The following is an 18,081-nucleotide window of genomic DNA, read 5'->3' as shown; positions in this document are numbered from 1 at the left end:
AGCTGACCTTGTGATTGGTAGCAGCTCAGAGTGTGTGTGTCCTGGGAGGGGGGTGGTGTTGGAAGTGATGCTGGGAGTTTCTAAAATTGTAGAGCTCCAGACACTGACCAGTAATCCCAAATATGTTCTAAGCACTGTATTTATTGTCCTTGGCTGTGCAGTGCCTGACAATATTGGAAGTATATCTGGAGAACAGTGTGTTAAGGGAGAGTCATTTAGGGACTTGGCAGGAGATAAAATGCTGGGAGAATTAGCTGGACTTAAGTAAAATGAAAGGTTTAATCATATATAATGTCACAATTCATGGAAGAAGGGGTGTTTTCTTCCCTCTTCTGTCATCCAGTTAATTATCTCAACTTTTCCACTTGGCCTTTATAGCCAATACTCAAAAGGAAGTTAAAGAAACACCGGGTGCCCAATGATCCCCCAAAAGGCGTGTTTACTCTCTATAAATATGGCAGTGTGTCTTTCCCACCTTGACATTTGCTTTCCCAGCCTTTTACTGTCACTTTTCTTTCTGTTTCTTGATGTCTGCTGTTCTGTCGCGTTCTTGTCTTGCTGTCTGTGACTCATAATCCTTTTACCTCTGTGCATCTCTTTACCTCTGTGTGTTGCTGGCTACTCCTGCACTGTGTGTGCTTCCATCTGTGCTGTACCCTCAAGTAACTTCAGAGGGAAATATCTTTCAGCTGGTCCTGTGTGTTAGTAAGCATATGATATAAGTAAACAGATACATTCTGAACCTTTTGGAGACAGATGTATGTTACGGCAAAATATGTCGCCCAAGTTGATGGTGCTATTTGTTGGCTGTTTGGATAAATTGTGTTCATTTTTTGTTTAGGTCTTTGGGACCTGAAAATCTCTTGTTGAAAGGAGCTACACTAAAAAATACCAGGAAGATATATGGTGAACGTTTTTTAAGATATACGTACTAGAAATATGTCTTTTAAAGCCTGTGCCTAAATAGTGCAGTTAAAAATTGAACACGGCATTTAATTCCATTTAATCTAAGCCTATTTTTAAGTGTTGGGAATTTATAAGATGGTAAACTAACTTGAAAACTATGACAAACTATGTAGAATTTAAATTATACTATAAATGATATATCAACTGGTGAATAGAAGAGAGTTTAGAATTCCTGCTTTTATAGAGTGAAAAAATTGGTAGATCCAACTGGGTGGGGAGTTGGGTTGGCAATCTCATTTGAAACCTAATTTTCATCATATTGTTATTCCTTAGGAGTTGCTGTTTACACTGGAATGGAAACCAAAATGGCATTGAACTACCAAGGGAAATCTCAGAAACGTTCTGCTGTTGAAAAGTTAGTGTACACCACAATTTCTTTAGTTGTTATTGAACTGAAATTGTTACTTCTCAGTAATTCTAAATAGCACTGATAAGCAAAAACAACATAAATTGTAATAGTGCTACCGTTTTGAGTACTTTTTGTGTTCCAGAAACTGCTCAGTGATTTGTAAGTCTGATTTGGTTTAATCCTCTGAGCAACTCAGAGTAATTCCTGTTAGACTGTCCACTTTATAGATAGAGAAATAGTCGTAGAGATGATAAGTGATTTACCTAAGCTCACTTACCTATTCAAGGGCAGGGTTTAGTTGAAATTTCTTCTCTTTTGCTGCTAGATAATGGTTTGGGGTCCTCTTGTTGCTATATGTAAGGAGGTGGTACAACACAGATAATAGTCTCCTGGCAGATATTGAAGTGGTACATGACACACACCTTCAAGCCAGTTGCTGCTGGCACAGACCTCACTCTCCTGTTGGCGTGTATATCCAGTATATCAGTGACACCCTCTCCATAGCTCTACTTTCAGACTAAAAGAATCCACACTAAGCTTGAAGATTTCACATTTGCTCCTCTACCCTCTATTCCAAACCTTTAGGATTCAGGGAAATGGAAACAATCTACTCCTTCTATAAGGATGGAGTAGGTAATAGGGGTGTGTGTGGCGGGGGGGGGTGTGGGTGTGGGGGGGGCGGTGTGTGTGGTGTGTGGGTGTGTGGGTTCTGTCACTTTATAGGATCCTTAATAAAGGTGTGTTGAGCTAGTCAGCCATTACACTTTGGGTTGGGGCTAGGGCTGGCTTTTCCATTTTACCACTCAAGAATAATGCGTTAGCAGTGATAACAGGTTCATCCATACAGGTCTGTGCTATGGTTACACATCGTACACAGGAGAAGCTTTAGAAAACTGAACAGTTTAGTTTATACCTGGTTGATATCGTAAGTAATTAAATGGTTTTTAAATCCATAATATCTTATTTTTCAGATCCATTAATGCCTTCCTGATTGTGTATTTATTTATCTTACTGACCAAAGCTGCAGTATGCACTACTCTAAAGTATGTTTGGCAAAGTACCCCATATAACGATGAACCTTGGTATAACCAAAAGACCCAGAAAGAGCGGGAGACTTTGAAGGTAATTTGTTTTATGCTGAAAATTTTAACCCTAGCGCATTGTGACAGAGACACCCTTTATTGAAATGCTGCTCAGATCATGATGCCTTTGGTATTTGGGTTTTCTCTTGGTTGTATGGTAGCCCCAAGCCATTAACTGTTTAAGAAATGTTAGAATTTTTTGTTTTAACCCTAGGCATCTATCCTTGTTTTTAACTCTTTAGTTAAGAGTTTTAAGCAATTGGGCAAGACGGTCTGGCATGTTACTACATTATGAGCTTCTGATATATCATGATAGGAACATAATGGGTGCCTACATTCATATTGGGGGGTGGGAGGAGCAGAGAACTTAAGGAAGTGAAAAGTGTTAAGTCAAGGTACATTCACTGAAGAATAGTGACAAAATTCAGGGTGTTGTAAATGTTTTCATGTACTGTGAAAATTTTTACCAATGGTATAGTGTCGTTGGGAAGAGCAGTGCTTTCAGCGTTGAAATTAAAAGATAGAAAGTTTATATTACGCTTGCTTGATGGAACTGTGCATATAATCAGCATGAACTATTTCTTTTGTTTAGGTTTTGAAAATGTTTACCGACTTCCTGTCATTTATGGTTCTGTTCAACTTTATCATTCCTGTCTCCATGTATGTCACAGTAGAAATGCAAAAATTCTTGGGCTCCTTCTTCATTTCATGGGATAAGGACTTTTATGATGAAGAAATCAATGAAGGAGCCCTGGTTAACACATCAGACCTTAATGAAGAACTTGGTCAGGTTAGAACTTATTTTTACTTAAAATAAGTTAACATAGTGAACTTATTTCTTGTAGTCTGGATTACCAATGTATGTGACCATTTCACATTTGGAAATGTGATTCAACGAAAATTCCTTTATGCAGGCATGTAACGAAGGCAAGCGATGTTTTCATAATTATAGCGTCAGTTATTTTGCTGGCATTTTGAAATCAGTGTTTTGAAAGAACATCGATTTAGGTATTAAATTTGAATGTTATGGAAATTCTCTTTAAAACTCACCTGGTGGTGTTGCTAGATTATGGGCTATTGCTTTGGAACAGGAAACTTGTAGTCTCTTCATCATCTGTAATCATTTAGGGATAGACTATGGGGCAGTGGAAATAAAGCTATTTTATAAATGCATTTTGTTCCATAAACAAAATTGACCAGAGTTGTCCTATGGACATTTCCTTGGTACATTTCTGATCAGATGGAATACAGACCTAGAAAGCAGAGTTGTTTATTCCAGTGCAAGATTTTAAATGAAGGGAAAACGTGAGGGCATGCACTCCTCTAAATGCTTTTTGCTTCATATACCAAGGTAGTCCAGGCTTTGACCTCACTGCTAACCCAGGTTGTTTTCAAATGCAGTGCAGTCTAGCTGTAATTCTTCAAGTGATGACTTCTTTGGTGCTTTTCTTATCAGTATTGAGAAAAGTTTTTCCCTTTGTCTGAATTTACTGTGTGTCATGTAATGATCTTCACAAGCTGAGGGGATTTTTTTGGCTTGCATTTAATTCTCTTGATATTTAGAATGTCAAGACTGTGGAAATATCATTTCTGTGACTGGGAGATGCAAATTCAGTTAATGGAACTGTATGGCTGGAATAGGGCCTCACACTCGTTTTGAATGGTGACGATTTGCGCCTGTGCCTGAAAACTCTCCTCCTGAATTCAGTCCCCCTCCACCCCCACTCTGTATTTCTGTTCTTTACACAGCCTTTGACTAAACCAGAGTACCCTCTTGACAACTACAGTCACAAGGGTGAAAGGACTCTCCAGATATCATTATGTTGAAACCTGACTCTAGGACTCCAGGATCCCAGACTGTGGCGTCTGCATTCCACAGAGATACTGAGTCACTAAGGATAGAATAAGCAATGAATGAATGAATGCTTTTCCCTTAGGTATTGTTCCCAAAAGTTTCTTTTGTAGGTCACTTCAGCTGCCACAGCTGACCTTAGCCTTTTTAAACCAGAAGTTTTCATCCAGGGAAAGCTGAGTAGAACTACTCTAGTCCCAACAAAAGGTATCAGTCTGCAGCTTTTTTGCATGGGAAAAAAAAAAATGAGTTATAAGCCACCTCTGGTGAACTTATCCCTGACAGCTGATTTAGTTGACTAGATCTGCCTATTCTAAATCCAGTGCCTGGCTATATGGATTAAGCTACCCAAGGGTGAACATGGCTAGTCCCAGGCTACTGCAAATAGAATAGCCATCATTCCACATGTGGCACTTAATTCTCACCAGAGACAGGCAGGATATCCAGGCCAGATCTCCACCTCAGCAGATTCCATCTTACCTATGGGAATGTAGTCTTGTTGCTATCATCTAGACTTATTCACACTGCAGAATGTAAAGTAGAGCTTTGGGTAATGATGGTGGTCAGTTTGATCAGTGAAAAGAAACTACAGTTTTCATTTCAGCCACCACTTCTTTCCCCCGCCAAAACCTGCTTTTCTGGATGTGACTGTCATTTAGTCAGTTATAAGGTAATAACCAGACCACCACTTCAGTTTGTACAGTGTAAAAACAATTTGCCATCATGATCAGCTTACATGTGTAGAAACTACCTAAATGAAAATGCAAAGAAGTCTTGAAATGGTTTCTTAGGACATTTAGCATTTCATGGACCAGTATACACGAAATTAAGTGTAACCAGTTTCCTCCTTGATGAGTCATAATTTAAAATCTATAGGGCTTTTATGTTACTTAAAAGCCGTGTCAGTTAGTTTCGATCAATACCATTGCAAACACTTGCTTAACCTCTTCCAAAGTGACCCACATTGGTATTAAAAAAAAAAAATAGGAAGATATGTTTAGGACAGTGTTGGTCTTTGACTTGAGAAACAAAAAGAAGTAGACTGCTCAGTTCAGTTGGAAAAGAATGGGGTCTTTTATGATCAGACATCAGTCCTTTAGGCAGCCAAATGGTTTCAACTTTGAAAAAATGGTGGGGATAGCCTCCTCCTTCATCTCCCCTCCCAGTCTTGCAGCTATGCCCAGTGGTGTGTCAGAGTATATACTGTGATTCCAGTAATTCAATCCAGTGGTTATGTATTAAACTTGTGTTATCTAAGATATATTCTTGGTACTGGGGTTACTATTATGAAGTAAGCGAAAAACCCTTGAGTTGTTCAACATCTAGTTGGGGAAACACACATATGGTACCCTAACTATAGCAATGTGACGATAATCAGAAAAATCAGGGAACGTGAAATGATGGAAAGAGTCTAGTACTGTGTGATTTTGGTCAAGTCAACAGCAATGGCAATCTACATCTATATAACACTTACAAACATATTTAGTAATCTTTACAGCCTGTGCAGCAGGTTTGATTGTTTAAGGCTAATATTTAATGTTCAGAGAGATGAGATTTTTCCAAGGTCACAAATTTAGTAGGTGGTGGAGCCACAACTCCAGTCCAAGTTCTTCACTAGGTTAAACAATATGAAATTTTTTCACCAATTTTGACCTGTAAACTAGGTGATTTCATGTGTTCAACCTTTATTTTAGGGCTCTTTCTATTCTGAACAGCTATCTCACTTTAGGCTTTCTATCCATAAATAGATGGCTTTGAGCTTGCTGATAGAGAAGGGCCTTTCCTACAACTGGCTCAAACCTACCACTAAAGAGGAAGAGGCTGTTGAGAGTCAGAGGCAAGCAGTAGCCTCTGACTCGTCGGCCCGCACTCTCCTTTAAATATGAGAATACTTTTTAATAATAGCCAATCCTCTCCTCCCCTTGTTCTGAGTATAGGGCATATATGAGATCAGTGGTTCTCAAAGCATGATCTCAGGACCAGCATCACCTAGGAACTTATTAGAAGTGCACATTATCTAGCCCCACCCCAGAGCTACTGAATGAGAAACTCTGGGGATAAAGCCCAGCGATCTGAGTTTTAACAAGCACCCTCCTAGTGAGTGTGATGCAGACTATAGTTTGATAATTACTCTATCAGGGTATAGTTTGTTGGCCTATACCTGTGAGATTAATTGTACATAGATCCATAGTGCACAAACTGTCATATATAGGCAAACACTTTATTTAAATACACTTCACTTTTATTTATTTATTTATTTATTTATTTATTTATTTATTTATTTATTTATTTATTTATTTATTTATTTATGGCTGTGTTGGGTCTTCGTTGCTGCGCGCAGGCTTTCTCTAGTTGTGGCAAGCAGGGGCTACTCTTCGTTGCGGTGCACGGCCTTCTCATTGTGGTGACTTCTCTTGTTGCGGAGCATGGGCTCTAGGCGCGCAGGCTTCAGTAGTTGTGGCACGTGGGCTCAGTAGTTGTGGCTCTCGGGCTCTAGGCGCGCAGGCTCAGTAGTTGAGATGCACGGGCTTAGTTGCTCCGCGGCATGTGGGATCTTCTTGGACCAGGGATCGAACCCGTGTTCCCTGCATTGGCAGGCGGATTCTCAACCACTGCGCCACCAGGGAAGTCCCTGCACTTTATTTTTTAAAGCTATTACCTTTGTCATCTATAAAAGATTTCAAAATGGGTTAATGCTCATCCAAGTGCAGGAGCTGCAACAACACAGGACAACCTTTGGGGGATAATGAAGGTTAATAATTTTGATCAGAAAAAAAGCCCCAAAGAATTTCATTTTAACTGGAAAAATCTAAATGATACAGGAATAATACCACTTGGATTAATTTAAAGAGAGAATTCAAACTTGGCTGGCTAACAGGAAAAAAAAGAGAAGATTGGAATGCTATATTTGTGCCAGTGCTGCTACCGTGAAATGCTCTGAAAAATAATTAGAAAGCAACTACTGCTGCAGTTCATCTCTTTCTCCCTTACATAATAAAAACCTTAATCTTGTACTTATGCTTGTTCCTGTCAGCCCATAATTTTAACTATTTAAGTATAAATTGCCAAAAAGGAGGATAAAATTGTGGGTTTCCAAAAGCCAGATGTTATAAATAGAAGAGATAAAAACTGAGATAAAATGAAAATGCTCAAAATGGCTTATTTTACATGGGAAATTTATTTCATAGCCTATTTTTTCCATTATTTATGAAAGTATGCTTATATTATACTTTAACCTATCATTATAAACTCTGCTCCTTTTTTTAATTTGGAAATTTTTTGGAGGAGTATCTGAAAATATACATAGTATGTGGAAAGAAATTTCATTTATATTTTTGATCATCATTGACTTACTGTGTCTAATTAAGTAACATTATTTCCCTGTCTGTCTATATTCTGTAACTCTTATATACATTCTATGACATAATGCATTTTACTGCAATCCAGTATATTTATAGAAAATTTTACTTTTCAAAGAAAGGTTTTGTTACATCCCAATTAGTTTAAGTTCCTATACAATATGTTTTCTCTCTTTGTGTGTGTGTGTGTGTGTGTGTGTGTGCGCGCGCGCGCACGTGCACACGCGTGTGTCAGTGTGTCAGAGAGAGAGAGAGAAATAATGGTCAGTAAATTGTTTCCCACTTGGAAAATTGACTTTTCTTATGTTAACTCCTTTATATCAAAACAGGTTTGTGTTAAATTGAAGGGGTCTTAGTTTGACAAAATAGCCACATTTTTCCTGCCTATAAATCTCCTACATTTGAGTAAGTCTACCTTAGACATGTGATACTATTTCAGTATCTTTAAAAATACTTCCTCATTTCTCATTCATTTGATATTATTGCTTCTGTAATTACCTGACATTTGACAAGTTTGTAGAAAAGGTGATTTCTATGGATATGAGAATATCCTTATAGTTATGCCTTACAGAAAATTAATCACATTGAAGAAAGAATGCATATGTTTGTGTTCTTCTTTTTAGGTGGATTATGTATTTACTGATAAGACTGGAACACTCACTGAAAATAGCATGGAATTCATTGAATGCTGCATAGATGGGCATAAGTATAAAGGTGTAACCCAGGAGGCTGATGGACTCTCTCAAACTGATGGACCCTTACCATATTTTGACAAAGCAGATAAGGTGGCATTTTCTGCGTTACCATTTTACCTTGAGACATCAATTTATATAGGCATGTGTTAGCATAGTAGAAATTAAAGATTTGGGCACGTGACATAGACTTTTGAATAACCATTTGTTTGTTCTTTCAACTTCACCTTTCTTATTTTATGGACAACTCCGGAATTTGTAAACAAGTAGAATTTATAAGAAGAGAGCATTATGAAAAATGGCATTTGGGTAGAACTTTCACTTGACTTTGTGATCATAATTTTTGGTGCTTTATCTTTAAAAATATGAGCTGCTCCAAAGAATGATGTCTATTGAAATCATTCAAGTCCCAGCAGTGTCTAGGCATGAAATGAACTAGAGTCTCCCTGCACCTGAGCTATTGCCAGATTGTGAATTAGAATTGAATGAACTCTTTTAGGTCATGGAGATGTCGCTGCTTTGGTATTAGGTGGCACTACAGTAACCTGAATGAGTTAACATAGCCCCTAGGGTGTGTTAGCTGAGAACCAGCCATGTTGGTAGGAACTAGGAGAATATGTAGTTCATTTGAGTATTATGAATTTATAAATTTTTGCTACTCAGTTTGCTGGAGGTTATAACATTCTCTCACATTAATAACTTTTCTCTGTTCATTGACTAGTTACCAAGTGTTCACAGTGAAACTAATATAATCATTTTTCTGTTACTGTTCAATAGAATCGAGAAGAGCTCTTTCTGCGTGCCTTGTGTTTATGTCATACTGTAGAAATTAAAACAAATGATGCTGTTGATGGAGTTACAGAATCAGCTGAATTAACCTATATGTCCTCTTCACCAGATGAAATCGCTTTGGTCAAGGGAGCTAAAAGGTAAGCACGGACGTTACGCTAGATGAACGATTTCGAGAGGTACGGTTCTGCCTATAGCTAACAATATGGTATTTTTACTTGAAAATTTGTTAAGAGAGTAGATCTCATATGTTCAATGTTCTTACCACAAACAACAGAAAAGCAAAGGGGACACAAAGAACCTGAGAAATGTTGGGATATGTCTCTACCTTGATTGTGGTGATGGTATCACAGACGTATTCATGTGTCCAAACTCATCAAATTGCACACATTAGGTATTTGCAGTTCTCTATCAGTTATACCTCAGTAATGCTGTTTTAAAACCCAGGAATAGGTTGTAGAAAAATACATTAACATTTTTGAAGAGTAAAAATAATTAAACAGTTCTTGTACTTCTCCTGAGAAAAGCGAAATCACAGGAGGACAGGAGTTATTTTGTTCCTTCTCTTATTTGCTTCAATAACCTTATCTTATAAGTATCCTTATTCTTTAATAAGGAGCCAAGCTACTTTATTTGAAAGTTTGAAAAAAATTCCCAAACCTAACCAGTTAAGACCAAAAAGAAAATAGCAATGCATAGATGTAACTTGCATTACTATTTATGCGTTCCAGCCAGAAGTCCAAATATTCATATTATAGTTTGGAAATCCTATAATAATGGCCACTTTTTGTACAACACATGTTCTTGCTGAAGTGCTCCCAGCAATTCTGATATCATTTGGTAACTGAAAGTCCTGTTTTATCCATGAAGCCAAGCTAATTACGTGGATAAAAGTCACCCCATGTGTTAGCTACAGAACTGGAATTACAAATTGCCTCTTTCTTGGTTACGATTTGTGACTGGGCATTGACTTGCTCTGTGTTAACATCTCAGTGAGTAAAAGGAAGTACAGTTATAGATTGAGATCTTAATGAAAGAGAAGAAAACAATAAACAAGTATGAATAATGCCAGTGCAAGAGGAAATTAATTATTCTTTAAATATACACAAAGGTCTTTTTAATTGTGTTTCGCAGGTATGGGTTCACGTTTGTAGGAATGCGGAATGGTCATATGAGAGTGGAGAACCAAAGAAAAGAAATAGAAGAGTAAGTAGCACTGTATGTTTGATGATTGTCACTTCTTAACCCCACAGTCCCCCTTAGATGGATTTAGGAAGGGCAGCAAAGGGAACTGATTGCATCTATAAATGTAGGACTCTGCTCTCCCAGTTCAGAGCTTTATGTAAATGTAGTTGGAGTAGGAGAAGACATTTTTCATAGAATGGCAGAAACTAGCATTTGAGGTGTAAATGATTCCAATTTTGTTCACATATGGGTCCAGTAGCCTGAATGAGCGTCTGCCTGGACTTTTCTGAATTTTAGATGCCATTTCAGGTCTCCAACACATGCTGCAAGAAAAATCAGTGAACATGCATGAAACCTTCTGCTGTCCAGAACCCAACCAATCATTCTGGGATTGCAAGCCCTGCCAGACATGGCAGCTTTGGAGTCAGAAGCTTTCTCTTGTTCTAGATGCTTGGGTGTGAGCCTCAGGGCAAGTACTCTGATGCAGCCGTAGCTCCACATTTCTTTTTTTTTTTTCCCACTACAGAGACCCCAACAAACAAAACCACCTTGGCTTAATAACTGATTTTAATTAGCCCCAGTGATTAATTTGAATTCTTTATATGAACTTGAAATGTAATTATCTGACTTCCATTCTGACCACTAGCATCTCGTGAGACCCATTTCAGAAACATGTAACACATGTAGATGTGCTTAGGGAATATGCCCCTTTGGGAAGGAGTGTTCAAGAGCCAGAGGAACCAGAAGAAGGCTCTTTGGCCTGACTGCCAGGAGCCCCAGGTCATTGTCAAAGTCCAGATTCTAGCCGGTTCACAACAGTGCCCCCATCTGGCCAACAACAAATGAGATACTGTGCTACAAGTAGATGTCTGATACATACACATCCCAAAACCAATGACCCGCTCACTCCCATCAAAGAGAAGCTTTGTAGTAAACACTTGTATACAAGTTATTTATTTTCAAGAAATTATTTCCTCACATTTTTTCTAATAAGTCTTAGAAACTTTCTTCTTCCTCCTTTCATCTGGTGAATAGCTTAGCCATTTACACACAAATCTGATCATGTCAATCCACTGTTTATACCCTTCAGTGGATTCCTATTGCCTTTAGGATGAAATCCCAAATCTCTGAAATGGCCCACAATGTTCTCAGGTCCCAGCCCCTGCCTACCTCTCTTGCTACTCCCCTATCAGCTAGATCTCAAGCCTTAAGTGAACTACTGTAAGTCCCCCCATGGGCTACGTGCTGTCATGTTGCTGTGCCTTTGCACATGCTCTTCTCTATCCTCAGAGTGCCATGATATCCTTTCTTCATCGTGTCACTCCTGCAAAACACAGCTCAGGCATCACCTCTTCCAGGAAGCCTTCCTTCAGATGCCTTCCGTCTGTGCTCCCACATCTCCCCTGTGTGTTCCTTTGTTACAGTATTTGGAAGACTAGGGGGTAGTCATCTCATTACCCTCTGTCTCCCTTATCATTTGGTAAGCGCCTTAAGGGAAGATGTGTGTCTATTCTCCAGCATCAATCACTGTGCCTGACACATAGTAGGCACTCCATAGATGATTAAAATACTTGGCAGGGTGAGACTATTTCTAGACCCTCTCCAGATATAGCTTCGCAGGACAGCTCTTTGTTCCTCATTCCTATGCAGTCAGTCTCTCCTTACTATTTTAAGTTATATAATGAGAAGATATAGATAACCCTTAACCAACACTGGTATCCTCTGACAGCATGTTCTAAGCGCAGAGAAATTCCAAAGACGCAATGGAAAGCACCCATTGTGCCCACAACTAGCAACCTTTATCCAAAGAGGAGAGCTCTGTTAACTTAAGATGTTTCTGTTGTGTTTTATCTTGGTCTAGGTATTTCACTTTTCTCTTTTTTTTTTTTCTATTAAAGGTATGAACTTCTTCACACCTTAAACTTCGATTCTGTCCGCCGTCGTATGAGTGTAGTTGTGAAGACTCAATCAGGTATGCATTTTTAAAACTTGACTTTTTCTTTTTCCATTTGTAGAGTTGTATGTTGATCAACTACTTCAAGAGAGAAAAGCATTTCACATAGTAGTGTATGATTACCGAAAGTCGTGCAGAGCTTTTGTATACGCCTTAATGTATTTATACAAGCACATGTTCAGTTTGTCAAATTGTCAGTGGCAGAACCTCTGGTATGACAATGTATGCATTTTCTTGGAAAGTGAACTCTACCCCTCAGTCTTGGATGTCCAAACAGGAACTGAAAGGGTGACTTTTTCACAGTTCAGGGTACTAACCAGTTACCACCAATGTCTACCTGCAGCAGCCCACTACAGCTGGATGGTTTGAGATTACTAGCAGTAGAATCTTTGAGTGTAGAGAGTTGCTGGTTATCCCTCTCTGACCTTCCTAATTCCCCACTGCTTTACACTTCCGGGAAGCAGGTAAGCTAGAGATGACTAAGGGCCTGACTGCTGGGAAAGGGCATGTGATTTTACTCTAGCACCCTGGGCTGTTTGTTTAACACAGTAAAGAAGCTTGCCCTTTGCAGGGGAAACAGCACCATCATTTCAGGTTTCCCCCATGTTCTTGGGAGGAGCCATGGTGACTGAGATGCCTTCTGCTCAGATTCAGCAAGACCCATGGGTAGCATTCCTGCTTCGTTTGTGGGCTCTCATATTCCTCTGTGTGTGTGTATGTGTGTGTGTGTGTGTGTGTCTGTCTGTCTGTCTGTCTGTCTGCAGGTGGTTTTCCAAAATATCCTTGATTTATTTCCTAGTAATTTACTTTTTAGTATTAAATCTGTTGAAAATGTCTTAATATGAGAAGGGGAAGATTTAGACAGACCCTTCAGGAAATATATCCTACCTTATTCATACTTTGTGGTGTGACTGCAAAGTCACCATGCTGATTTCATTATATGTGAATGTGGAATTTGTTATATGACTTTTAAACACATTGTGGCTATGTGAGAGAAAATTTTTTAAAAAACACCTAACGTTTGGAATACTTGGTGTTCTTACCTGTACACATGCACGTCCACATTCTACTGCAGATGGGAAGATGTCTGAGGAAGTGGTCTATCAAGGGCCTTGACCTCAGAGCTACCCTTTTTTAACTTTTTGAACTTAGTACTTTGCCTTATAAGGTCAGAGTGTCCTTCTTAATGGTACTGTCTACTTTCCTGGGTGCATGGACTGGTATAAAGCTGTAGTTGTACTAGCATTCTACAGCGCTATTCTCCAGTTTCCGGTGAAAACCTTCAAGCTACTGTTTTAAAAGCTAATGTGTATAGTCTTTCAAAATGATTTTATCTTGTTTGAGCTTGAGTTTGGTCCTTGACATCTGTAGATGCCACATGTGAACTTTAGACCATGGTTGACAACATCCTCAAAGAGAATTCAGATGCAGCTCCTTGACGCAAGCACCGTCTTCTGTGATTCACTTGAAGGAAGTTTCTTTTAACAGAGGTGCATGTTGTAAACTCTGGGATATTAGTTATGTCCGTATTGGTCCCAAGAGGTGGTGAACGTTGTCCTGACAGAGTAAGGGTCAAGATGTCTGCTTCCATTTGGATGAACATTCCAAGGCAGGCTCAGGATACACAGCTGCTGGGTGGGAGAGGCCACCTTAATAGTTATCTATTATTAAAATCCCAATTCTAAGTAAGTCAAGTACTCTGATTCTTTATTTTAGGAGACATACTTCTCTTTTGTAAAGGAGCCGACTCAGCAGTTTTCCCCAGGGTGCAAAATCATGAAATTGAGTTAACTAAAGTCCATGTGGAACGTAATGCAATGGTGAGCCTACACCCCCTCCCCCTAGTAGATAGAGAAATGCTAGAGATGACTACGTCTATGGATTGCTATTTAAAGAACGCTTTAAATGAATTTTAGCTTATTTTTTTGGTCTATTTTTATATTTGGGGATTTTGTAATATTATTTTCCTTATTTTAATATAAAACATCCTGGAGCAAGTTTCTGTTCAGAATTTGCACCCTTTGGACACTTTTCAAGAATCTTTGTTTTATGTTCTGCTTTTTGTTTTTGTTTTTTTTAACCCCAAGAGCTATTATTTTGTTATTCCGAACCTAATTGAATGTTAACCCAATGCAATCTGTTCTTTCTCTTTTTTTCCCCTTTTTTAACTAAAAAGGAAATTAGTCAGAATTTCTCTTTTGTGTGGTAAAGCAAGAGTATTTAAAGAGTATGTTTTGTTTGTTTGTTTTTATTCATTATTTGGATAACTAGAGATCTCCTACCTTGCTTCTAGGATGGGTATCGGACACTTTGTGTAGCCTTCAAAGAAATTGCTCCAGATGATTATGAAAGAATTAACAGACAGCTCATAGAGGCAAAAATGGCCTTACAAGACAGAGAAGAAAAAATGGAAAAAGTTTTTGATGAGATTGAGACAAACATGAATTTAATTGGAGCCACTGCAGTGGAAGACAAGTAACTAGAAAATGATATTCTTGTTATTTTAATGACCAGTCATTTAAGGTGGTATCTGTCCAGATTGGTAATTCATTCTCAAGTTTTGAAATCTTTGATTCAGCTTTGTCTGTACATCAGATTTTGAACTGTTTGTGGGAATAATTTTTAAGTTAAATATTTGTGTCTTAGAAGAATGAATCTGTCATCTCTAAGGTCTTTTGAGTACTTACTAAGCCATCCCTTCATTTATGCAGGTATTTATGAAGTAGTCTTACTGTGCATAGGAGGCTTTGTGCTAGAGACACCATTTGAGTTGGTGCTTGGTAGAATGGGTACAATTTTGAAAGACAGATGAGCAGAAGGGAAATTCAAGGTTGAGCAAACAACATGAGCTCTCATTCTAACCTGGTTTAACAGACTAGAGCATATTTTTGCATACTTTAAAATAATTTGCTCTAACCATACAGGCTGAGCTCTGCCAGGCATGATTATAGGGCTCCAGAATTGATCTGCTTGAAAAAATAAGTTTTAGATTCTATTTTAGGAGTTTTCTAGAAGCTGTGAATGCAAATTGTGAGGCTTAACCCAAACATGAAGTTATAAACATATATTCATTGGAAGGTATTAAAGTTCTAATAGAATTCATTTAGTCTAATTTCATTGTTATTCTCTGACCAAAAGTAATGCAAAGTATCACTCTTCTTCTACCCTTGCTTTTCAGAATAATGCTTAAAATCTCCTTCAGAATGGTTGGCTTTCCTAAACTCCAGCTCCTCAGGGATGGGGATTCGCTAACTTCCTTCAGTATCTCATTAGACTGTGTCTGGCCCTTTCTGTTTTGAACCATGTTAAGTATTTGTATAGTGAGACAGAAAGCATAAACTTTCCAAACCTCATTGTTTGACATGTACTTTAATAAGTAAAACTATGCCAGAAAGAGTATGCTCAGAAGTGGTAGAGGATATATAAGAAAAACAACTGTTAAAACATGTCAGGACTCCAGAATTGCTATGAATTATAAGGATATTCTCTTTAACAAGCCTTCTTGTAGAATCCGTGTCAGGAATTCTCAAAGATAACAAGGTTTCTTTTGTGTTTCCAGGCTACAAGATCAAGCCGCTGAGACCATTGAAGCCCTGCACGCAGCAGGTCTGAAAGTCTGGGTGCTTACTGGGGACAAGATGGAGACAGCCAAATCTACCTGCTATGCCTGCCGCCTTTTCCAAACCAGCACCGAGCTCTTGGAACTGACCACCAAAACCATCCAAGAAAGCGAACGGAAAGAAGATCGATTACATGAGTTGTTGATTGAATATCGTAAAAAGTTGCTGCATGAATTTCCTAAAAGTACTAGAAGCCTTAGAAAGTAAGAAAGTACATCAATTTGTTATATTTAGACATTGGTACAGATGTAAATCACAGCTGCTTAGGCAGAAGGCTCCGTTTTCTGTAATTTATCAGTCTTTGTTTGCAGGTGCTTTATCCTTGTAAGTTAGAACCTTTCCTGAGGACTTGGCTAATGGCCCATTTGAGATTATTTGGCACTTTCCACCTCTTCTTTCATTTAAAAGAAAACCCAGCCCTTCTCAAGCTTTAGAAAAGTGGTTCATTTTCTAAATACTTAGGGTCTGGGTACTTATCATTGATACTCTGTCCTGGTCCATGTTAAGAAAAAATATTCCTTTTCATGGTCTTTTAAATTGAAGGTAATAAAATCAGTCTCTAAAACAGTTTCCATGCAGATCGAGGTCCTGGAGCCATTTTCTGTGTGAATTTTCATGCCCCAGTGCTCCAAAGGAGACCAAATACTTGATAGCATGGCCACTCGACTTCTTTCAACAAGCTGCTTAGGAAGAACCTGTAGAATCTAAGGTTCTCAAGGAAAGCCACTGATCCACAATAATTCAATACCCAGAGTTACATTTTCCTATACTTGACATTGACCAAGGCCTAGCTTTGTCTAAACCAATTACTGGAATTTACCTTGGCCGTAAGCAAATCAATTTCCTCTTCTGGAATGCCACAGGATGTGTCTGCAGTAAATCCAAAGACCTGTAGATAATATTATTTCACATTTCTTAAGTGCCCTCTTTGTTCCAGGGACAACATTAAGCACTTTAAATTATTCTCATTTAATCTTCACAGCAACCCAGTAACAGTCTTATTTTCTTCATGTTAGAAATAGGGAAACTAAGGCTCAGAGAGATGAAGTGACTTATTCGAGATAACACAGCTAATAAGGTGTAGAGCAAGTCTACCCAATTCCAGAGCCCATGCTTTTAACAACTGTCCTCATCACTAGTGTTTAAACAGACTTTAAAAATGAATAGCCCACATTCATGAGGCTATGGCCAGTTTTAAAACAGCTGTTGTTCTTCTGTTACTTGGACATCAGTGAGAGTAAACAGGTTTTTATTAATTACCTATGATAAATGTTTCCTTCCTTTAACCAAATGGTACTTATAAAGGCAGTCCAGATTACATGTGTTTTACTTGCATTTATCTTAGTCTGCTCAGGCTACCATAACGAAATACAAGAGACCAGGTGGCTTGAACAATAGAAACTTATTTCTCACATTTCTGGAGACCAGAAGTCTGGGATCAGGGTGCCAACATGGCCGAGTTCTGGTGAGGTCCTCCTTCCTGGCTTGCAGAAAGCTGCCCTCTTGCTGTGTCCTTACTTGGCAGAGAGAGAGGAAGCTCTGATGTCTCTTTCTCTTTTTGTAAGGATATTAATCCCATCATCCCATCATAAGGGCCCCACTCTCATGACTTCATCTAAACTTATCTCCCAAAGGCCCCATTTTCAAATATCATCACATTGAGGGTTAGGGCTTCAACATGGGAGGGACTTCAGGGGGGACACAATTCAGTCCATAGCAGCATTCAGGAGCCCTTGGGCACTTTTGTAAAACCAGGGCTTATGGAAAACTGAACTCACCATCTCAACATTCCCTCTTTCTGACTCATCTGGAGTTGGGTACACTCTTTCCCCAAGTTACACAAGCATCAGACACAGAATCCTTTTTGCCAGCTTCTGCTCCTTTGTCCCTTCCACTTCAAATCAGCCACCAAGCCTTACCCATGTCCCCACTCTCTGCACTGGTGCTCCACATCAGATTCCTAGTAACTGTGCCTCAAAGCACATAAGCCCCTCTGCCAGAGGAGTGGTGCTTAGGTATAAAGTACTGCCCACGTCACAGCCCTGCTCAGAAACCTTTAGTGCATCTCTTACCCGCAGAATCAGGTCGTACCAAAGGCCCCAAGTGACCTTTTCAGCTTATTTTCCTAGTGCACCACACATATATTCCCTCTTTTCTTCACCTCTTTCTGTACTGTCTTTTAAGTTCCATTTCAGATATCATACCTCACAGAGAAACCATTGTTCTTTCCTGG

General features: G+C 38.8%; 1 protein-coding gene across 7 annotated transcripts in view; it reads left to right on the top strand.

Annotated features, from left to right (window-relative positions):
• Window positions 1-18,081, top strand: part of ATP11C (ATPase phospholipid transporting 11C) — a 169,088-nt gene that overhangs the window by 100,076 nt on the left and 50,931 nt on the right. For all 7 annotated transcript variants that reach the window (XM_007100306.4, XM_007100305.4, XM_007100307.4 and 4 more), the window contains 11 exons: window positions 842-906; window positions 1,240-1,321; window positions 2,287-2,437; window positions 2,990-3,187; window positions 8,232-8,393; window positions 9,078-9,229; window positions 10,224-10,295; window positions 12,173-12,246; window positions 13,945-14,048; window positions 14,522-14,703; window positions 15,788-16,051. In XM_007100306.4, the coding sequence (XP_007100368.1) occupies window positions 842-906; window positions 1,240-1,321; window positions 2,287-2,437; window positions 2,990-3,187; window positions 8,232-8,393; window positions 9,078-9,229; window positions 10,224-10,295; window positions 12,173-12,246; window positions 13,945-14,048; window positions 14,522-14,703; window positions 15,788-16,051 (1,506 nt within the window). The remainder of the gene's footprint in view (window positions 1-841; window positions 907-1,239; window positions 1,322-2,286; window positions 2,438-2,989; window positions 3,188-8,231; window positions 8,394-9,077; window positions 9,230-10,223; window positions 10,296-12,172; window positions 12,247-13,944; window positions 14,049-14,521; window positions 14,704-15,787; window positions 16,052-18,081) is intronic.

This window comes from Physeter macrocephalus, chromosome 21, assembly GCF_002837175.3.
Source record: "Physeter macrocephalus isolate SW-GA chromosome 21, ASM283717v5, whole genome shotgun sequence".
Taxonomy (NCBI): Eukaryota; Metazoa; Chordata; class Mammalia; order Artiodactyla; family Physeteridae; genus Physeter; species Physeter macrocephalus.
The sequence above is the reverse complement of the archived record's forward strand: the minus strand, read 5'-3'. Positions and strand labels throughout refer to the sequence as shown.